This window comes from Prunus avium, chromosome 6, assembly GCF_965620075.1.
Source record: "Prunus avium chromosome 6, drPruAviu1.hap1.1, whole genome shotgun sequence".
In the NCBI taxonomy this organism is placed as follows: Eukaryota; Viridiplantae; Streptophyta; class Magnoliopsida; order Rosales; family Rosaceae; genus Prunus; species Prunus avium.
In genome coordinates this window covers 34347178-34370439 of record NC_142289.1, presented here as the reverse complement: position 1 = coordinate 34370439, position 23262 = coordinate 34347178, and the positions used below count along the sequence as shown (strand labels likewise).

Below are 23262 nucleotides of genomic sequence, written 5' to 3'. Positions count from 1 at the left end.
CATAAATATTAGCCCACCCCTCCTTACCAAGTCAAAGCGTAATTGTTGGGTTCAACTTCAACTTGTACGAGCAAATATGACGAACAAAATAACTTGTAGAAACTGAACAAGACATGTAGTTGTATACCTTGGGTTCTTGTTGGGTTCAATTTGCACAAGTAAAATGAGGTGATTCTTGCTCACATCAAGTTGTCTAAATGTCCATCTTTATTCTTCATGTGTATTTTATGCGTGTGGTCGAATCTTGTTTTGAAAGTAAGTCATATATACAAATTGAACTTAGTTTTCATTTCAATTCCAGAATTCCATTCTAATCTGATAATGCCACTGACAAATCTATTTCGAATATTTATTTCTTTTGCTTCTACCTTTTACTGTCGTAAATATTTGTGTGATGCTTGAAAATATGTACTCGATTTCTTTTTATTTATTTGTATTTGTGTTATTGTTTAGAATTTATAAATAAATAAATTTTAAAAAAAAGAACTTGTTTGGTTTATAAATTTTAACTAGACTACTTTACAAATAAACTTAATTTATTTTTCTCAATATTGAAGTTTAGGGTTGCTAATGAACATACAGAAAAAAGAAGTTCAAAATTGGATTATTGGAGCTCACTTTACTTGTGTTTTATATGATTGCTATTATAATAAGAAGAAATGCATCAAGGCTTCTTTAAATAAAAAAAATTTCTTTGATTTTTTTTTTTTTAATACAAGCGATAGTCTAAACTATAATAAGAGGGGGTTTCAAGGCCAGGTGTCATGAGGATTCGAACTTGAGACCAATAGTCTGCAAATCAAGACCATTTTTCACTAAGGCTATACTCCATTAGCAACTTTCTTTGTTTTTCGATTGCAAGGGTTTAGAAATATTTTAAGAAAATGATGAAAAAGGAAATGGGCTTTATTTATGGGCCCAGGCCCAGTACCCGATTATCTTCCAAAACATAAAATCGGTTCGATCGTCTCTTTCATTTGGGCCTCCGGACCTTTGGAAAATTTTCAAGATCACCGTTCTCTCTACGCAAAACAATCGCAGAGAGAAACGCCGTGCAGTCGCAGAGGCTGACGAGAGAGCGAATTCCTCCGCCTTAGCTCGTCTTTACTCTGCCATGGACTCACGCCACGCATCTCTAGGCCGACGAACGGTTCAGATCTCATCGCCCGCCACCTTTTTTTTTTTTTCAAATTTAAATCCGAATAATCGTATTTTTCTTCAATTTGTTTTTTTTATTTGAAATTTTCAGTTGGAAGATATTCGCCAAAAGCGAGCTGCAGAAAAATTGAGCAAAACTTCTTCGGGACCCGATCTCAGCAAAGCCTCAATCCCTATCGGTTCGTCATCTATATTTCGTTAAATTTCGCAATTAAATTTGCTATTGATTTTGTGAGTTATTGCTAACGTCGTTCATTGCACAGACCATGTAGGAATGAGAAAATCGGAGAGTGCAAGTCGGCTATCTGAGGTAGGAGGAGCTAGTTTCTGTATTTTTTTTAGAAAAGAAAAAGATTCTGAATTTTTTTTTTTTGAAGCTTTCGTTTGGTTGCTGAGAAAATCAAGTTTAAATTCTCATGTAATTTTAATGGCTTGTGCAGAGCGACGTTGGCGATTTGGTTGCTCAGATAAAAGACTTGGAGAGGAAGAATGCAGAACTGGAAGAACAAAACAAAAACTTGGCTTCCATGGTAGGTCTATTATTTATATAGTTTTGTGTTTCTTTCTTAGTTTGCAGTTTAGGAGACTTTTAGTTATGGGTGATGATCAATTGTGGTGTGCCTAATTAGTTAGTTTTCTTGATGTTTCAGCTTGAAACTAAGGAAGCTGGGGGTGACGTGCTGCAGAAACGTTTGAATGATCTGGTAAATGCAACTTTTAGATATCTCCAATTTCCTTTTCAGTAAAAGATTTTGTCTTTTTATGTCTAATGTATTGTCAACTCTATCTTCCATATATTATGTCTTGTAATGTCTGTGTATATTGTTTTCTTTTCAGGGTGCATATTAGTTTTCTGCTGCTTGTACTAACATTATTACTTAAAAATATTGGTATGAAATAAATGCACAACTATTGGAGAGAAAAAGGGGTTTTCCTAGTTAAATATTTCTGCCTGTTCCCATATGCTTTGTTTGTTGTAAATTGCAGGAGAAAAACACTGTACCGTCTCTCAGAAAAGCTCTCAAGGACGTTGCAATGGAGAAAGATGCGGCAGTTGTTGCACGGGTACTGACCATGTATATGTTAGTTGGTGATTCATCTCACTTGGTTCATCATGTTTTGTGTCACTCTCAATCTGGTTTCATAGTGTAGGAGGATCTTTCAGCTCAGCTTCGTACGCTCAAGAAACGTCTGAAAGATGCAGAAGAAGAACAGTATCGTGTATGCAATTAGTTTTCCATTAGTTCTCTTGGAACAGCAGATTATTATGCTTTTCTCACTTGTTGTCTTGCAACAGGCTGAGGAAGATGCAGCATCCTTGAGAGCCGAACTGAATATGATACAACAACAAGCAATGAGTGGTACACTTAGTGCAGTAACCTCAATTGCTAATTCACCAGATCAGATACAAACCTTAGAAAAGGAGTTAGCTAGCTTAAAATTTGAGTTACAGGTGATAATTTGTTTAATGGACCTTGTGTAGTTTTGCTTCTGGTTCTTGTTTGTAGGCATTTGACTTTGGTACAAATTTTGTAGCGAGAGTCGCAATTGAGGCAGCAAGAGCGACAACAATTAGCTGAGGAGCAAGCCCGGGCATCCACCCTTACATCTGAAAAGCAGGAATTGGAAGAAAAGCTCGAAGCTATTTCTAGAAAGGCTTCAGGTACAAAATCTACCAAATATATATGCAGAGATTACAACACCATAAGGAATTTCAGAAAATCTCCTTTCAGATATTCGATGTACTTTAAAAGGAGAGGACTTTAGGGGCCTACTTTAACTCTTAGGGTGAACATAGTCTCATGTGGAAGAGACTGATGAACAGTTGTACCTATAAGGCTGTTGGTCAAGAAAAGTTAAACAAATTGGTCATTGTTGGCTTGAAATTTTCCTCTTAGGGGATGAGGATTTCAATACAGCTACCATTGCATTTTGTTTGCATATTCAGCAATACATTCATACGTTCCTCTATGTCTAATTTAAGATTTAGAACCTAGATCACTTGACGGCTCGGGGTATATGGAGTTGCAACTGGAACCCCCGTTGGCTTTTTTTATTCCAAACATAATTGTTTGTTCTTGATGCCTTCTGTTGTGTTTTGATTTGCTATATCTCTTTTATGGCTCTGTCAGTTGTGTTGTCGTTTGGCCTTTTAGTATAATTCATTTCTTGGATAATGGCGTTTAATAAAAAAGAAAGCTCTTATGAATGTTGTTTCCCTTGTTCATGCACTGCAGAAGTCTCAGAGAAAGTGGCTGGCAAGGAATTTTCATTAGTAAGTTAATTTATTGATGATCTTGTTAAATCCTTTTATAGTTGCTTTGTCTATGATCAGATGCCAAACAAAATAGGGAGGAAAACAAGGAGGCAGCTACTTAATGAGTTCATCTCAGTCACAATTGAGTGCAAATGTTAATGAGTTAAAATTTGAGTGGTCTCTTATCAAGTTCATGTGGTTCTAGTCCACTTGCATTACTTTTTTTTGCTATTATTGTTAGTATGAGTGTGACTGATCAGTTCTACCTCCTTTTTTTCTTGTTGTTTCTTGATTAATTTTATTTGGATAAATGTTTTACTGGTTAATGCATTAATGACCAGGAGGACAAGGAGAAACTTGAGAAGCAGTTGCATGACATGGCTGTAGTGATTGAGAAATTGGAAAGCAGTAGACAAAAGCTTTTGATAGAGGTTATCCTTGCAACTCTTTCTTATTTTACTCCAATATGATTTTTTGGTGTATGTCTTTGACAGCAAACTCGCTTTTTGTAAATGGTGGCAGATTGATTCCCAATCTTCGGAGATAGAAAGGCTTTTTGAGGAAAATTCTAATCTCTCGAGTTCCTATCAGGAGTCAATGAGCATATCAGTGCACTGGGAGAATCAGGTAATTGTCAATGGCTAAGGTGATGGAGAATGACAGAATGTAGCTTGTGGTTCTAGGAACTGGTGTTGCCTATCTGTTCACTTATCCGTTATACATTTTTCCTAATATTACGTGGCACATTGGATTCCAAATAATTAGGCCGAAACAGTTGTCAACTGTACATGGAAAATGGTTGTTATGGCCTGAGCTTACACTTTACTATGCTGGACTAGTAAATTCAGTTAATCTGGTGCATGTTTGCAGTATGAAACTGCATTGTGATACTGAATCAGTAATGATCAACCCAGAGTTTAATTATGTTTGCAATATCTTCTTAGAGTAGTCATTCAGTTTACTATATTTCGCCACTTTTTTCTTTCTGTGAAACTTCTTAGTTTTTGGCATGTGAACTTGCAGGTGAAAGACTGTCTTAAGCAAAATGAAGAGCTCCGTGGAACTCTAGATAAGCTGAGAACAGACCAGGCCAAGGGTATGCCAGAATCCCTTGAAGGCAGGGATAATGAGACTGGTTCAGCTGCATATAGAACTGAAGTTCTCTCCATCAAGGTTAGTCTGTGTGCTTAGTGTGCCAAATTTTTTCACCAATAAGGTTTTGAAGTAAAATAGGAGAAAAAAAGTTTTATTTTTGAACTTCCCTTGGTGCTTTGTTTTGTTATAGATTCAAGATGAGGATGTGTCAAGACATTTTTTTAATGAAAAAATTCTGAATAACATAATATTTTTATTTTTATTTTCTTGTCAAACAAGCATGGATTATCCGGAAGAAGGTTTTTATATTCTTTGTTTTATGTGGTTGCCGATTTTGAAGAGGTAGAGAAAGACCAATATGTTAGAAGTTTATATAACTCGTCAAGTAATTGTAGCTTTCATTATTTGGGGTAAGCTTGTAAAATTGATGATGTCATGAATTTTTCTTGGTTACTTCTCTGTCTGACATCAATGCTACTTTTTCTTTGGTTTGTAGGATCAACTTGCAAAAGAACAGAGCAGAGCAGAGGCATTATCAGCCGAGGTATTGCAGCTGTCCGCACGACTCCAACAATCCACCCAAGCATACAATGGGCTTGCACACCTGTAATATATTATCTCTCTCTCTCTCTGTTTCCTTTTTCTTCTTATAAGTTCCATGCTAATGTCTATTTCATCTAAACCTTTTGCAGCTATAAACCAGTGTTACGAAACATAGAAAGCAGTCTCATCAAGTTGAAACAAGATGGCCCTGTGACTGTGCGGTGAATGCAGAGGCAAATAAGCACAACCCCCTTTGTAGAAAAATTGGTCAAAGAAGCGCATTTTCAATTGTAAAGTTTTTCAAACCCATTTGGGCTCGGCTTTTTTCATGTATCAAGATGTGCACTAGTGAAAAAAGTGGTATTCTCTGTATCAAACCCATTTGTAGCACCACATGTCAAAGAAACGATTTAAATCCCAAAAATTTGTGGCCTTAGTGCAAGTATCTCAAAACCTAATTTGCCCGATTCCCTTCGGCAACATGAAAGGCGCATCACGAGAATTTGCATCATATAGTTCGACAACAACTTGCTCCGTATGTTTTTCAAGATCGCTATAGTAGCATAAATCTGTTGCAATGTGCCACAGAAGAATGCTCTTGTCAAACAGTACTTCAACCAATCTCCAGTTGAATTTTTCGATACAATTCTCTGTTGCGGCACATGATTCCCTCTCCAAGTCAACACTTGACTAGCATTGTGTTCTTTTCGAGCAACGACTGCTTGAGCATCTTTGAGTTGCCCAAAGATAAGCTGTTTCATTTTGACGGGGGACATCGTCTAAAGTCGTGTACCAGTACTTCTCAGACATGCTATGGATACCAAGGAGCCTTTGAATTCCAGCATACTTTAGGGGCTTCTCTTTTAGACAAAAGTTGATGAGATTGTACTGCGTCATGGATTCCGACCACCTTTTGTCACATTTCTAATTTGATCGAAGCAAAGAGATATTGCTCGATACTAGGAGGACGAGCCAGCGAATACTTCTGCTTGCTTAACCAGTATAGTGTCCAGTCTGTGAAAACTAGTACAATATAGCCCGAGGGCAATAGCTCCAACAGAGAAGAAGTGAGAATCACGTCAATGGTGAAATAACGTTGCTTATCAATGACGGAACAAAAGACGAAATGTTTAGGGGGTTGTACATTGATTACAGTGAGGATTTGAACGATGGTCACCTATATAGCTCGTTCACTTGTTATAATATAAGTGAATATTTATTAATACTACTGTACTTTAAAAATGAAAATCTTAAACATGACGTCCACCTATATTATGACACATGAACAAGTTATATCAAGTGACCGTATTGCAGTATCATATAAATAATTTTTCAACATGATATAGGTGTAGATTTGGCAAATGATTTTTATGCAAATAATGTCATGTTATGATTTGCCAACAGCCTGTCACAAGTGTTGAAAACATAGGCCCATACTTTGAAGGCACCACTTGCCAGCAATCAATGGATGTCGTTCATATATTCTTCTCCGTGATACATGCCTCCACAATCGTAATCTTTGCTTAATAAAGATTATATTCTCAGTCTTTTGTCAATTTCAACTGTTTTAAGGAATCTTTGGCTTTTTATCCCATACCTTTAGCTTTTGTAGCATAATAATGTTATCACTTTACCTTGATTATACAGCATATGCCACATAAACTCTGTTAACATGTTATTACTGCCAATGATAATTTGGTTCAGCTGTACTCAGTTTTTACTTTATTGATGAAAGAGGTCCTTAATTCTGCTCTCGTACGGAGTCACCACTTTGGCCAAAACTTTACCCCTTACGGGCCGACCCGGTGTGAGGGGGGATTAGTCTGAGTTGTGATTAAGGTTTAAAGGTGTCACCCATAGTTGGGGCCCATCCAGGACCACCTCATGGTTTAGACCAAAAAGAGGTCCTTAATTCAATGATACATGTTTTTTGAAAGAGGTCTTGAGTTCAAATAATAGAGACGACATAAAAATATATGTTGAATTTAAAATAATTAAAAAAAATGTTATCTTGCTATGTAGAAATTATAATGGACATTAGTGATTTGGTGGTGTAGCACAGCTGGCCACCTGATCATTGATGCAAGTATGAACTATTAAGCATAATCAAGGTGTGAGGCCAATCCAATGTGGTTGGTGAAAGAAACTTTGAACCCATTTGAAAATGGGAGAATACAAAAGGAAAAAGTAAGCACTAGCTATTCTATGAGATTCCTTGTCTCATGTCATGATCAAAACTTGTTAAATAAGAAAATCATGATACTCAACATGTCATTCTCATCCCTTTTTCAAGTTCTCTTATAATTAGCATGCTCTGCTGATAATTCCATTCCAGCAAAACATGAAGGGGAAAACCATTTGCTTCTGCATTCCTGCAGGGCGCAAACACAAAGATAATGAAGAGAAGCATGATGAGCCCTCTCATTCCACCTCTCGCAGAAGCCGCAAGAGCAGAGGACATGTTGTTGCAACAGGTCCTGGTGATCACGGTGAAGGCAATGATGGAGACACCGCGGCTGCCGCTGCAGCACCAACAATGGCCGCGGCAGCTGTAATGATGAGTGCATCCCACATGTCAACTATGGATGGCGATGGCGATGGCGGTGGCAGCAGTGCTCATGGTGGCGGCGATGGTTGATGGCATTGAAAGTTGATGCTTTTTTAGCTTTTTTCTTCAATTATTGTCTCTACTATTATATTATACCACTTAATTTTGTTCTTTTGTTTTTGGGTTCTATGATTGTGAAGAGTGAAAGAGTGGACAATCACAATGTGATATTGTGTATTTTCATTTTATGTTTTGCGATAATTATGTAAGTTTGATTCTCAATGAACTGAGAGTGGAAGGCTTTCGTTTTTGCAGTTGTCTTTCTCTCTCTGTTCTTTTGTTTATTGTTGCTTCTGGAGCCTTTTGTTTGCAAGAATGATTGAGTACCATCCCATAAGCTTGTGAGTCTTGCACTAAAAAACCCTCTTCAATATCGATAACCAAATGGTTTAAGGATTTTAATTTTAAGAAGGGTAGCGATTCAAGCTAGTATATTTTTGTGCTGGATTGAGATAAGTTAGGATCAAATTTGATCAAATTTTAAGTTGTACTCGAAAGCCTTTTAGAGTTCATACATAGGCTGGATCTTAAATTCTCTGTAGTGATTCTATGGCTACTCAAAACTTGCCCCCGACAACATCTATGCTCAAGCTTTAAACGATAAAAAATGGAAAATTAGACCAATGTCACCTACTCAACTGCAGGGAAAGATCAATTCTGACAAATTTTGCCGGGAAAGATTTATCCAGACAAAATTTCGTTGGAAAATATCTATCCAAACAACAGTTTCTTCGGGAAAGAACAAACTTCACTAGGAAAGATTTATCCTGACAAACTCTTGCCATGAGAGATCTATCCGGACAAAGCCGGGAAAGAACAAATGTTGCCGGGAAATATTTATTCCGACAAACTTTCGTTTGGCAAGATCTATACAACAATAGTTCGCCGGGAAAAGATCTATCCGGACAAAATTTCTCCCTAAGAGCATCCACAGGGGGGTGTATAAGGGGGTGTATGTTAAATATACACCCATTGTGATCGGAATCACCCACAATGGAGGGGTGTATATGAATGTATAATTACATCACCACCTTGGAGATGTATATTTAGATGCAATTGTACATCCTTTTTTACATTTCTTGCAGGTGGGACCCGGCTGCAAAAAGGAGAGGAAAAATGGAGAAAAGTGGCTTTACACCCCCGAAAATACACCCCCCATTGGAGCAAAAAGCGTATTTACACCCCCCGGAGGTGTAATGGGGATGTAAAAGTGGCTTTACACCCCCAAAAATACACCCCCCCACTGTGGATGCTCTAAGAGATATATATCGACAAACTTTCACTGGGAAAGATCTATCCCAACAAAATTTAGCCGGCCAAAAACAACTTTCACTGGGAAAGAATATATACATACAAATCAATTCAGCACCTCAATTTAAATTTTTTTGCAATGTACTATAACTTACACGCTGTCTCAAATAAGTTGCTCATGATCAACACGTGAGCCTTTTGAAGAGTATTTTGACATCCAACATATATTCATACACCATCCTCGTTCTCTCTCTCTCTCTCTCTTCCTACATGGATAATGGAAGGCTTAAGTTACAATATCTTATTCGCAATCCCGCTCACCTAAGGACCTGAAAATGAGATCATGTGAGGACCAAATTCATCTTAACCACAAAATTATGTTTAGTTAGATCCAATCGCTTAAAATATTTTCCAACTTAAAAGGCCAAAACCTAATTTCCAACATAAATTCAAATTCAAATTGTTATAAAGGCCAATTGGCATGCTCGCCAAAATGCTAGTATAATATAAAATATATCAAAATCATCGTCTACATACAATATTTTGGAATTAGAGGTAGGAGAAGGTACCGTCTGGACTGCAACTGCATCTAGGTTTTCAGACCAGTGAGTGAGAGAGAGAGAGCATTTCTTACATGAGTTTTCAGGAGCAAGGTTCGATAGGTGGCAAATTGACTTCTAATCGTTATGGGCCTGTTTGGTGGGCTTAAATTGGATCTACAATCCACAACCCCATAGAATCTCTATAGGTCGCAGCCGGCGAACTTGAGCTGTTTCTAGTGAACCCCACCCATCTCTGGCTATGGCTCAAACCATGTCATCTCCGATCTCTTATTTCTTTTCTGGGACTTGTTCGCCATAAGTGATTCTTTTGTGGTCGGTGTCTCCTTAGTCCCCAGTGCTTCTATTTCATCGTTAAGATTTTGCGTTTTGATTCAATTAACATGTGAATTTAATGCTTGAACTTTGTTGGATTTTTCATTTTCTCCAAAACATATTTGATCATGCACTATTGAATTTATTTTGGGTTTTTTTTTTGGACGAAAATGATAATTCATTGACGGAGGACAAACTCCTGGAAACAAGAGCACAACATAAGGAAAGGCCCAACCAGTAGGTACGACAATCAAAAACAACCAACAACATAAACAAAGCAAGCTGCAAAGAAGCAAAAAAACAAAAACGCCACCCACACTAAGAGCAAGTCCACCCATAAAGGCAAAGGCAAGGCTAAGGCAAGGCAAGGGCTGCCACTATTCATGTGAATAGTGGCAGCCTTGCCTTAGTTGGCTCCACCCTTGGAAGGCTAGGGCAAGGGCAAATACTATTCATTATACTTTATTTTTTATTTTTTATACTTTAAACCATTAATTATAACCTTTTTAGATAATATTTTCGGTTGTCATGTGTCACTATTTATTATAAAATTCTCACCTGAAATTTGAGATAACATTTTCGGAAAAAAATTTCGGATAAAATTTTTGGTTGCCACGTGTTCATTTTTATTATAAAATTCACATCTCACCATACAATTGAAATACCTACTCACTCATCATACAATTGAAATACTCCCGGTCTTCATAGTCCGACATAATTGAGTACAATGACGAATCAATCATTGGCGGAGGCGGTTCCACCGGATCACGACGTGGGGGAGTATTTTTCTTCAGAGGACGTAATAGTGCCATTATTTCCGACACGGAACGCACCACTGGAACCGATTGCGGGCATTGCTCACTTGAGGAGCCATGTGTAATGGTTTTCCTCTTTTTTGTTTTGCCTTGAATAATCTATTTAAAAAATGAAATTAGAAATGCAAGAAAGAAAGAAAGAAAGAAATATATATATATATATATATATATAAATTTTACCTCGTCGCCAAGATTTTGACCTCTTCGAAAGTTTGTCCACGAGCCTCCAGCTTCGATGGAAGAGGCCATTTATATTTTTCCACAAATGGAATTTTGTAATAGAAAAATGCGAGTGGAAAGTAAAAAATATTGGAAGGAGAAGAGTTGGTATGAAAATTTGGTGTGGAAGGTGAATAAAATTGATAGGTATTTATAGGGAAAAAATCTAGAATTTTTTGATATTTTTTAAATTTTTTTATGAATTTATTTCGAATTTTTTACAATTTTTTTGGTAGAAAAAACGAGGATCGTCGGATTTCTGCAAAAAAACTGGATCGGAGAGCTGGGGGATCGCCACGTGGCTTCTGCCCGTTGGGGCTGGCAGGCGCTGACGTCAGCGCCTTCGGGCTTCAGCCCAGGCAAAATCTGCCCGTGGGCTTGCCCAGGTACGTAGGACCCACCACTTGCCCGGGCTTCTTTTCTTCCGCTGGAGCTGCAATGGGCTAGCCCGAGGGGCCTTTTGCCCGGTTTTGGTGCATGGCTGGAGGGGCTCTAAGGCAACAACGTCCAACCTTGCAGACTGTAATACTTTTAATAATATTTTATAGCCAGCCGGCTATACGTTTAATAATATTTTTATCATATTTTTTAAAAAGAGTATAGCCGGCCGGCCATACTCGGTTTTATTAATGATTCCAAAAAAATTGTGTAGCCGCTCGGTTATACTCCTTTTTTAAAATATAAATAGTATAGCCGCAAGGTTATACTCGGTTTTTTCTGTATTTTTAAAAAAATAGTATAGCCGGCCGGCTGGACTCGGTTTTATGAAATGTTTCTAAAAAATAGTATATCCGACCGGCTATACGTGTTTTGACACGTTGCCGCCCATTCGCTAGGCAGGTTCTCGTCTTCCAACTTACCAAGCCTAAAGCAACCAAACACACAGCTTCAAACAAAAACAAAACGACAAAACTTGAATTGCAAAACCAACGAATTGAGCAACAAATGTACGGTTATTGGGCAGAGAGTGAGGTGAGTGTCTTCAGGTTACTGGACTGGAGAGACTGGAGTTGCAGAACAGAGTGAGAGGCCATGGCAGCTAGTATAATATTCGAATATATTTCCAGCCGCGGCTATACGATTTGAATATTCAAATATATTTAAACCAAAATTTAATGGCCTCTGTATCTGAAGCCACACATACTTGAATACTTGTTTCGTTTATTGCCCAAACAAAGGCGAAATTCAATGCTCACAACTAAGGGACTCCAAGTTTTCAATCGTACTTAAAATCCACTGCTAATATTTCTCTAGATCGTATATAGAGTTAGAGGGAGAATGGGATTGATTGACGAAGGAATTAGAAAGAAAAAAGAGTTCCCGATAAAAAAAACCAAGAAGAAAAAGTTTCGACCTTTTAAGTTGGAAAATATTTTAAGCGGTTGGGTCTAATTAAACATAATCTTGTGGTTAAGATAAATTTGTTCCTCACATAACCTCATTTTGAGATCCTTATGTGAGCAGGACTCATCTTATTCGTGGCTTATCAATTGAGAATTATCGTGTTTTCTTTTGCAATTAGCGCAGCACAAGTTTTTCTTGCCTATTTTGTGGCTTGAAATCGAGGTTATTTTTGTTGGGATAATTTAGATTAAAAACTAAAGGCTTTTTATCACAAATGGTCCTTGACGTTTATGAAATTATCACAAATGGTCCTTGAGGTTTTTTTGTGACACTAATAGTCCTTAACGTTTGGACTTTTTATCACAAATGGTCCCTGTCGTAAAAAATTATGTTAAGTGTATGATGTAGAAGATAAGTGGAGCCCACATGTCCAATCACATTGTTACATTTGGATTAAATAATTAAATAAATAAATATTTTTTTGATGAAAATCCATTAAAAAACCATTTAGCCTCTCTCTCTCTCTCTCTCTACTCTTCAAGTTTTTCAATCACGAAGACCAAGTTCAAGCTTAAGTTCATCATCCTCTTCAAATAGACAAAGACCAAGAAAAGCCTGGGGATGAATTGTAGAGAAATTGAAGCAAATGAGAAGAAAATGGATCAAGAGAAAACAATCCGTGCATATAGAGAAGAGATTGAAGGCCTTAAAGGCCGTCTATCAGTTTCACAGAAGAAATTTTCTGAAGCAGAGAAGAAAGCTAATGCACCCAAAGAACTAAGAGAGAGAGATGATGTGATACTCAAACTAGAGGAGGACAATCAGAAGGTTTCAAGATCAGCTAAAATGGAAGAAGGAGCAGTTCAGACATCTAGAAGAAGTACATGACAAGCTCTGAGAATAGTTTCTTATTCTCTCAGCGATCCACATAGAGAGAGAGAGAGAGGCTAAATGGTTTTTTAATGGATTTTCATAAAAAAAAAATATTTATTTATTTATTTAATCTATATGTCACGATGTGATTGGACATGTGGGCTCCACTTATCTTCCACATCATACACTTAACAGAATTTTTGACGGCAGAGACCATTTGTGATAAAAAGTCCAAACGTTAAGGACTATTAGTGTCACAAAAAAACCTCAAGGACCATTCGTGATAATTTCATAAACGTCAAGGACCATTCGTGATAAAAAGCCAAAACTAAAAGGGAGAGAGAAAAACAAACATCAACAGCCCAAATAAAAGGGCCCAAGAAACTCAATCCACTCCTTGCCCCGTGCGAAGGCTTTGTCTTTTATCAAACACACACTCGACGACACTCTCACATCCCAAAAGCCCTAATCTCTGTAAACCTAAAATCCCCAATCTCCTCATCTCCTTCGCTTACGCACATACAGAGACACAGCCATGTCTCTAGTTAGACCCGGATCAGGGTCAGCCCAGCCGACGAAGCTTCGATGGGGAGAGCTTGAAGAGGACGACGGCGAGGATCTGGACTTCCTCCTTCCGCCGAAGCAGGTGATTGGGCCCGACGAGAACGGGATCAAGAAGGTAATAGAGTACAAGTTCAATGAGGACGGCAATAAGGTCAAGATCACGACCACGACCCGGACTCGGAAACTCGCGAACGCTCGACTTAGTAAGCGGGCCGTGGAGCGCCGCTCCTGGCCTAAGTTCGGCGACGCCGTGCATGAGGACGTCGGTGCCAGGCTAACCATGATCTCCACCGAAGAGATCCTCCTTGAGCGCCCCAGGGCTCCTGGTATGTCTTGTTCCGATTTTCGGATTGTTGTTGTTGATGGGTGTTTTTATTTTAGGGTTTGTAAGGAGGATTATGTGGAATTTACTTACCCTCTCTGTTTTTTTTGGAATGTTTTTGACAAAACTTTAATTGTGTATCATTATGTTTTTGTGAGTAAAAACCGATTCTTAGAAATATGTTAAAATTATTTGGGGAGATTTTGGTTATTATTTTTAAGTTTCTCTGTTAGTTTTTGTAATAGACATGTAATGATTCTTGAATTAAATCTCGGCTAAATATGTTTTTGTAGTAGTATTTCAAGTAGGTTAACTGGGTTTGCTATTGGAAATTGTGAATTGTATTGTTCGTTGCTTTGTTACTAAGCATTTTGCAAGGGAAATTAGTGATGTGTCTGTTTGAGGCAATTGCTATGTTTGAATGAAGGGAATAGAAAAAGGCGCTTTGTTTACATGAACAATTACTTTGTTGTTCTTGACAATTAGTCTGTCTAGCTGACCTTATATGTCTTTTCTAGGTGAGCATAGGGCATTTAGCCATTCTTCATGGAATTAGTTCCCAACAGTTTTCCTAATTGGCTTAAATCTCATAACTCGATATGGACAGTATACATGTCTAGTTAAATGATGCAGAAAGATCTTCTAACCCAAGACCTTAAGTATATAAGTTTGTCTTACAAAGTTAAGACAAGTTCAGCTGTGCCAGCTATCTTGAAATGCTCCTTCATCTGGGCCTGGACTCAAGTCCCTTAGATTAGGTTTATATGGAGGTTGGATGTTGTTTTAGGTTAAGAGGCCTGCTCAGGGATGGCTACTTTCTCAGAGATAATTTAGTGCAAATTCATTGCATCAATTTGATTTTGAAGATAACGTCTCTTGCCATGTCATTTTCATTTGTGCATGATGCATGATTGACATAGAATAATATTTTGAGTAACTATTTGTTGATGGCCTCCTATATCTCATTGCTTTTGCGGCTTCTCTATTTATGTCTTATGTCAGAGATTTGTTTTTGATTTGTTTGTTATCATTCAATTCCAATTGGTCACAGTAACTGAATTTTTGGGGTTTTGTGCTTATATTTATCATCACCACCCCATTTTTGTATTTGTTTTTGACTGTGAACTCCAAACTCCAAACAGGTAGTAAGGCAGACGAACCAAAGGCTGGAGGAGACTCTTTGGCTCAACTCGGAAAAGGAGGGGCTGCTCTCAAACTTTGTAGGACTTGTGGTAAGAAGGGTGACCACTGGACTTCACAGTGCCCGTATAAGGATCTCGCCCCACAGGCTGAAGCATTTAGCGATAAGCCTCCTACATCAGATGCTGCAACTGGAGCTGCTGGAACTGGCAAGTATGTTCCTCCAAGCGTGAGAGCAGGGGCAGACAGAACTGGATCTGATATGAGACGAAGGAATGATGAGAACTCTGTTCGTGTCACCAACCTTTCAGAGGACACACGGGAGCCTGACTTGCTTGAACTTTTCCGGCCTTTTGGGGCTGTAAGCCGTGTTTACGTTGCTCTTGATAAGAATACTTCCATTAGCAGAGGATTTGGGTTTGTCAATTTTGTGAACAGGGAAGATGCCCAGAGAGCAATCAACAAACTGAATGGGTACGGTTATGACAATCTCATCCTCAGGGTTGAATGGGCCACACCCAGGACAAATTAGACCCTTCTTACCCCTCTGTTTTCTTAATCTTATGAAGATACTTGCATTAAGATTGTTTTGTAGGATTTTGGTCCTATAATGTTTTTGTTCAGATGCTTTATCGAATTTTATGTTCAAGATTTTGTTGCTCTAAATGGTTATTAAAGTTGCTTGTGCGAGTACTAAAAGATTAATATGAGTTGCTTCCTACAAAGATTTAAAAATGTTGTGCTTGCATTCGTTTTTTTTTATTGTACTAGAAGAGAGATGTGGCTAGAGATCTTGGGTACCTAACACTGTTTCGTTTTCTAAATAAACTCAAGGGTTTGAGTTTTGTACGCATCGTTTGCAATGAATCATGAGCTGTTTGGTTTGTGCAGCCCCCCGAGATTGGGTTCTGCAACTTTATTTTGTTCTTGAAAAAACATTTAGTTATTCACCTGCTCTTTTGTAAGATAAACAAAGTTTCCATGCAAAGGGAGAAAACAAGAAATTGAATATAGCCTATTTTGATTTTTCCACAATAGGCCACAGCTATCAACATTTAGTTGACCATTGATTGTTAGGATATGAGCGGGCTGGAGGTAGAAGCACGCATTGTGAACTGGATTCCAGGAGAGGCAATGAGTTGGGAGCTTGGGGGAGGACTCATGGCAGAAGCCGGAGACAAGAGGAATTTGATTCCCGATCGATTGGAGCTTGTTGAATCTGCCGGAAGTGGCACGTAGGGCACTGCAGGCAATTCACAGTTCCAGGACTCCGCGGGGGTTGGTTGCTCACCAGCCCTATACTGAAGGATAGTCCTGTATAGTAAGGGTAGGAGGCCCTCCATTAGAAAAGAGGAGAGGGGAGAGTTGAACTATTTTTCAGTGGGGGTGAGATTTGGGAATGATTTTAAGGCAAAAGGAGAGGGATGGTATTGTGAAGGAACTGGTACAATGTCATTTTCTCCACGCCTAAAAGTGACCCTGTGAGCTAAAATGAAGGCTCATCTCCATCTGTGGGGATCCAAATAAAAACTGTGGGCATGATATTATATATTTTACCAAATCTGTCTAAGATCTGTTTTTTAGGTGGCAACATGTCCCTTTTCTTTTATATTTGTGTGTGTTTTTTTTTTAATATAAAAAAATCTAGGTTTCATTTCATCTGTGAAATCAATGAGATGGTCTCTACCTTCTTCCAGAGGGAGGCTCGAGAGCCATCATTGTTACAATTTTGATGCCTACTGTACAACTTGCCCTCTTCCCTCTCCAAATGCAATCTCTCTAGGGTTTGATGTGCATACTGTAAAGTTTTCGGGTATAGGGTATATTATGGAGTGGAAAATGGTAATAGAATATATATATATAGAGCTTCCATTGATGAATGCCTCAAATAAGCTTATTTGAGGAGTACCCTTATATATAAAAGTTACAAAATAAGCCTACCTCATTGCTCGTTATAAATATAAAATCTAGTACACAAATCCGACCTTGAAAAAGTGCAGGTGGTGCCACAGCACAAGGTAATGCTAACTTGTACTTTTGGATTTATTATGAGTACAATAAGCTAAATGATCTCTTAAATAATAACGACATTTCCAAAAGTACGGTATACTATTACTATGCTTGATTTGGACAGAAGAATTTGAAAGAAATTGATTTGGATGCAAAAATAAAGCTAATTTTGGCACAAAATCTAGAAAAACATGAAGATTGAATGTATTCGAAAGAACTAAATGTAACACATTTAAAATGACTATATAATAGCAATCATTTGAAATCCATTTATTTTGCTATACATTGAACTGTGATAGTTTAAACAAACAATTTTACTTCATAATATCTAATCACTAAATTTGGAATTACATCATCTAAGTGGACACTAATTCCATCACAATCTTTTTTTGGTTTCCCAAGGTATCCTCAGGTATGGCCCAGACCTAATCCTCTGAAGTATTGTCAGGTGCATATGCGGGGACCTCTCCCAAAAAAGTTTTATACATCTACAAGGACTCAAACTCGAGACCACTTGTTTAAACGACCAAAGACCCTTCCACTCTGACCAACCCTCATTGATTCCATCACAATCTTTCACCATCCTAGAGATCACATCTTGTAAACGTTACGGTTAATTCCTTGAACACGTGTAGTTCTTCCCCGACATAAATCAATGACTATCAGAGCTATACGTCAAATCGGAAAAGTGACCACAAAAGGGGCCCATTATCTGTACACCTATAATCAAAAGTTCTACTTGACTTTATTCTTCTCTTCTTGGAAGGATAAAATTGCTATAGCCACTAACCTATTATCTAGAGATAACTGAATCTGCCCATAATCCTAATTTTTTTCTCTGAAATTATAAAAGTTGTAACCTAAAGTCCAGGTGCAATAAGACATAAGAATTTAAAATGTATCCATTTACGTGTAAAAATAAATATCACTAAACTAAAAACTAGTTCGTTTAAAACGTGATTTATCGGGCTGTTCGTTTGGTTGATCGAGAGAAGTGCCAAATTTTCGTGAAAATTGGAGAAGCTGCCTACCCCACTAGAAATTACATCTAATTCAGATAATTACTGCAAGCCATGTGATCCTATCCTACCCCAAGTAAAACCAAATCATCAATGGGTTAAAAAAAAAAAAAAAAAAAAAAATCAAACTGAAAGGAAAAGAGGGCAGATTGGGAAAAACAGAAAGAACCAAAAGAATCCAAACTGGCAGGCAGACGTGCACTCTCTGAACTCCGCTCGTCAGCATCGGCTTCATTGGTAATTTTGGGTATATAAAGCAGCAAGGGGCCCAAATCTTAAAGAGCCCAGATTCCCTTTTCGACAGTCTGTCTCAAATCTTTCATCTCGTGGGGTGCTTCTTGTGCATTACTGAGTAGAGCTCACCTTCCAGGTTGTACCCACGACCGCATTTTCTTGGGTTCTCAGATATCAGCTTCTTCCATCCCTCAGAAACGTTTTCATGGCTTCGCTCGTCGAATCTGGCTGGAGGGTACTTCCTCTTTCAACCCTTTTACTTTTATACTGCGGTCGTAGCTTTTACTGGTTTTTTTAAATAACAAAAATTGTTTCTTGAACCCAGATTTGATCTTTTTGTTGGGTGTTGCTTGCTTTTGAATTATTGTGTGTTTTTTTCCCCTATATGTGTATATTTTCATAATGCAGGCATGTGGGTTGTGATTGGTGTGATTGATTTTTCTGTTTTTGTGGGATAACGTAATGATTTGATCTGCCTAGTGCGTTTGGATATTGTTGTTACTGAATTTAAGTAATGAGGTCACTGGGTGGTTCTTTTCTTTCTTTTTTTATTTCTTTAAGTAATTTGGATGAGGAATAGTGACATTAAGGCGCATTATGTGTTCAGAATTGATATCAGCTGACTATTTGGAGATATTTTATTAAGATTATGTTTCTTCAAAAAGAAGCAGGTTCGTGTAAGTTGTGGTCAAGCAGTGTTAGTCGTATGATGCTTGAGTGTGAAGCAATATAATTGGATTGAAATGTTATTGTCCATTCCTGGGATAACGCAATGATTTGATGTACCTCGTGCATTTGGATATTGTGGTTACTGTTTTCAAGTAATGTGGTTATTTGGTTGCCTTTTTTTTTTTTTCTTTTTCTTTTCCTGTCCTTTTCCATTGTAATGACATCAGGGCAGCATTAGGTGTTCAAGATTGACATCAGGTGAGGATTTGTAGGTGCTCTATTATGATTATGTTCCTTCAAACCTAAGCGGGTTCATGTAATTTGTGGTCTAACAGCATTAGCTATATGATTCTTGGATGTGAAGCAATATAGTTTGAAATGGTATTATTCCACTGTTCTTTTCTTTGACTAATAACGGTACCTAAATGTATATCTGTTTCTTATTTCATGCAACACCAAACTCCTTTTTCCAAACTTCCAATGTCCTTTCTATTGAATCTTGGGACCCTGGATCACATGGACTGGGATCTGAGTCTAGGTTAGGAGCAACACGATGCATAGGCGGGGGTCATCATACTCTGGGTTTTAAATGATGGAAAGTATTTTTCATTCTTTCAATTAAACGATGCATAGGCGGGTGGCATCATAGTGTTTCTCAGTTGGTCCTTGCTTTCATCTCCATCGATCAATTTTGTAACTTTGGCGTGTGAATGTTACCTTTAAATGTTCTCAAATGAAAGGAGAATGCAACTGATTTCTCTCTAGAAACTCCTCTGGTCAGGAATGATTAATTTTCCTTCTTAATTCTCCTAATTGTCTCTATTGTTATCTAAAATTTTTCTTACTTTGTGAAATTCTTCTTTCTTTACTGTGCAGTATCTGATCACAAATTTCAACGACTTTCAACTGGCATGTCTAGGAAGTTTCTTTCTCCATGAGAGTGTTTTCTTTTTATCTGGACTCCCTTTTATATTTCTTGAGAGGGCAGGATGGCTGAGCAAGTACAAGATTCAGGTTCATCTCTCTTGACTCGGCTCGTAGTTAATTATTTTCACTTCTTTTTTTTTTCAGATCAGGAAGTATTTTTTTCTTCCTCAAAGATTTGTCTGACTAGCGCTATATGCCAGCCAAAATGTTTTCCAGCTCTGTTTAACATTGGAGATTGTAGACACAAATGTGTCTTGGAATCCAGTTTTTAGTAGAAGTCTCAATGATCAGGGATGAAGTTAGTTGTAGATTTGTTGAAGTCTTTATATGATGCTAAAGTGAAAGGTGATGGAGACTACGTAGTTGGGTCGGGCTTTATGTTTTGGGAAGAAATTTGATACCAAAGCTTTTTACTGAGCCTTATTGCAGTAATCACACTTTTGTTTCCTTTGGGTGAGGCTTATGGGATAAGTGAGGCTCTAGAGCTAGCCTTTTACACATGAACTGCAGCTTATAAGATTCTTGCACTTGATAGTTTGTGTGATTGGGGTGACTTGGATTATACCTAGTTGGGCAGTGATGTATTAAGAGTTGGCATCGTCGTGTTGCACAAAGCAGAATAGAAGAGTATGGACGGAATATTCGTTGTGTGTATTTTTGGTCTTTCTCAATGGAGCAGAGAAGCTGATGGGAAGGAGTACGCTCTCAGGGAGAGGAAATATTTTAAGAAAGCTGTTTGAATGGACTAGATGGGCTTTTGCTACTTATTTTGTAGATTCATGACAATTTTCTTTCTCTTTACATATGTAATGATTGTTTGGTACCTTTTACCCTTATGGACATAGGTGCTGCCCCATTGGCATTTCAATAGAACTTATAAAAATAGTGCCGTAACTTGATTCTAGTTTTCTGCAGACAAAAAATAACAGCCCTGCAGCTCAGGAGAAATGTATTACTCGCCTACTGCTGTATCATTTTTGTGTCAATCTGCCAGTTATGATCATTTCCTATCCTGTCTTCAAATTCATGGGCATGCGGAGTAGTCTTCCATTGCCGTCCTGGTATTTTCAGGTTCTTTATATGCTAAAGCATATTTTCTCAGACATTGTGGAAGTTGATGTCATTATCATTCAAATGATGAAGGCCACAATTTTTTTATACCTTTTTGAACATTTGGACTTTGAAAAGGCATAATTCTGTAATTCTGCATTTGGTTTGGCAGGAAAGTTGTTTCAACACAGATCATTTTCTACTTCGTCTTAGAGGATTTTGTATTCTATTGGGGACATAGGGTTCTGCATACAAAATGGTTGTATAAGCATGTGCATAGTGTCCATCATGAGTAAGTGAGAGTTCTAAGTGAACTTATTCGGTGTTAACAGTTTTGAATAATGTAATATGTGAGCTGCATTTTGGAGCTCTTACTGGTATAGCAAAACATGTGCAGATATGCTACGCCTTTTGGACTGACTTCTGAATATGCTCACCCGGCTGAGATATTGTTCCTTGGTTTTGCCACCATTATTGGTCCTGCCATCACTGGGCCACATCTGATCACTCTGTGGTTATGGATGGTACTTAGAGTGCTCGAGACAGTCGAGGCACATTGTGGTTACCATTTCCCGTGGAGCCTCTCAAACTTCTTACCTTTGTATGGAGGGTATGTGTATTTTTCTATAGCGGTCCTTTTTATCAGTGTGTATACAATATGTGCTAATTTATTCCTTTGTTTCTGAAATGGTTTTCTTTTATCATCCAGTGCTGATTTTCATGACTATCATCACCGTTTGCTTTATACCAAGTCTGGCAACTATTCATCAACTTTTGTTTACATGGACAGGTAAGCTTTTAGCATCTGCTGCTTAAAGCATTAGGAATTTTTCTACTGTAGTGTAAACTATAGCGATTGCCAGATTATCTCTGAATTATTTTTGAAAAATACTTGGATCAGACTATGAATTAATGTTTCATCATTTTTGTCAGTTGATAGTTCCTTGTTTTCAAAAATGAATATATGCCATGGAATATAGTGTTACTAATCTAACATGAAACCAATATTTGTTCATCTTATGAACTTAGTTGTTATGGCTGACATTTTCTGTTCCGTTAGCAGGTTCTATAAATTGCTCTTTTTAAAATACAGAGAACGTTTCGCTTAAAATATCTGAAATATTATTTCCCTGAGATGCACAAGCTCCTGATTTCGTTTTCAATACGCGGATGGGTCTTGTTGGTTAGACCAAAGTCTTCATTGAAAGTATGAGATGGTTTAAGGCTCATCCTTTTCATTTGTGAACAAGGGACAAGGGACAGGAGAAGACACCTTTGGCAATGATTCACTAGTTCATCTTGCTATTAGTTTATATAAGAATCTAATTTCTTAATTAAGTAAATAAGTGAACACCAACAGAGGCAGCAATGCCTGCAAAAAGTATACCAATCCATGTCTCATAGTGTCATCTCTCTTTTGTATGATTTTTCAGGATCTTTGGAACCGATACTGGTTACAGAAAGTTGAAAGCACTGAAGAAAACTGGAGTTGAAGACTACAGCAAGGAAATGTGACATGGGAGCCAGAAATTTTATGAACTAGCTTGACATTAGTAAATGGGTTCTTTGATTCTAAGGGCAGTGCTGAAGAGGTCTCTGTTTCTGTCTCCACCTAATCTTTGTATGCAGCCATCTTTTTTGTGTTTAATTTATTTTTCTCATTTTAGAGCTCATGTTAATGTGGAATCAGTTGAAAGCATTATGCAGACATTTGTGCCCGCTAATTGCTGACATGAATGAAGGTGCCGCCTTTTTCTTCTTCCCCCAACGTTTTCTCTTTGGCCCCTCTGGTGATAATAATCTTATGTTGAGTCATGGAATTTGGAATTTGAATTCACTAAATCAGCAAAACATTATATTTTTCTTTATTAACTAATTAATTTCATTAAAGATATAAGAATTTATAGAAGATAAGGGATAACATTTTGAAATGATTGATCAATATCTGTATATGTTCAAGGTTTGTTATTCTTCTATTTCTTTTCCTTTTATTTTTTTTGGTTTGAACCATGAGGTGGTCCTGGATGGGCCCCAACTATGGGTGGCACCTTTAAGCCTTAGCCACAACCCAGACTAATCCCCACTCACAGCGGGTCGGCTCGTAAGGGGTAAAGTGTTGGTCAAAGTGGTGACTCCGTACGAGAGTAGGGATCGAACCCCTGACCTCTCTTAAGGAATGAGAGTGCCGAACCACTCACACCAACCACCTTGGTTATTTCTTTTCCTTTTGACTCCCCCTGAAAAACTCACTACAGTGTGTTTGGATGATGAAAGATGAAATGTTTTAGA

The 23262-nt window shown here is 37.8% G+C and overlaps 3 protein-coding genes across 4 annotated transcripts; all 3 read left to right on the top strand.

Moving 5' to 3' along the window:
• The first annotated feature begins 974 nt into the window (after window positions 1–974).
• LOC110773465 (myosin heavy chain-like protein) lies at window positions 975–5477 on the top strand. Its single transcript, XM_021977986.2, has 15 exons — window positions 975–1150; window positions 1250–1337; window positions 1422–1468; window positions 1599–1688; window positions 1809–1862; window positions 2146–2223; window positions 2311–2379; window positions 2456–2611; window positions 2695–2821; window positions 3396–3433; window positions 3757–3846; window positions 3938–4042; window positions 4439–4588; window positions 5007–5116; window positions 5203–5477. Exons 1-15 carry the CDS (start codon window positions 1115–1117, stop codon window positions 5276–5278), a joined length of 1314 nt encoding a protein of 437 aa, XP_021833678.1. The 5' UTR covers window positions 975–1114; the 3' UTR covers window positions 5279–5477.
• Window positions 5478–7332: 1855 nt separating this feature from the next.
• EIF3G1 (eukaryotic translation initiation factor 3G1) lies at window positions 7333–15730 on the top strand. Of its 2 annotated transcripts, XM_088255364.1 has the most exons (3): window positions 7333–7577; window positions 13610–13928; window positions 15067–15730. In XM_088255364.1, exons 1-3 carry the CDS (start codon window positions 7395–7397, stop codon window positions 15594–15596), a joined length of 1032 nt encoding a protein of 343 aa, XP_088111490.1. In that variant the 5' UTR covers window positions 7333–7394; the 3' UTR covers window positions 15597–15730. The 2 variants fall into 2 exon arrangements, with proteins under 2 accessions (XP_088111490.1, XP_021833675.1); XM_021977983.2 differs by lacking the exon at window positions 7333–7577 and having other exon boundaries at window positions 13433–13928.
• Window positions 15731–18358: 2628 nt separating this feature from the next.
• Window positions 18359–22741, top strand: LOC110773473 (methylsterol monooxygenase 2-2). The gene is made up of 7 exons (XM_021977997.2): window positions 18359–18562; window positions 19873–20010; window positions 20839–20984; window positions 21146–21265; window positions 21371–21583; window positions 21683–21763; window positions 22407–22741. The coding sequence occupies exons 1-7, from the start codon at window positions 18533–18535 to the stop codon at window positions 22486–22488; spliced, it is 810 nt and encodes a 269-aa protein (XP_021833689.1). The 5' UTR covers window positions 18359–18532; the 3' UTR covers window positions 22489–22741.
• The last annotated feature ends 521 nt before the right edge of the window (window positions 22742–23262 follow it).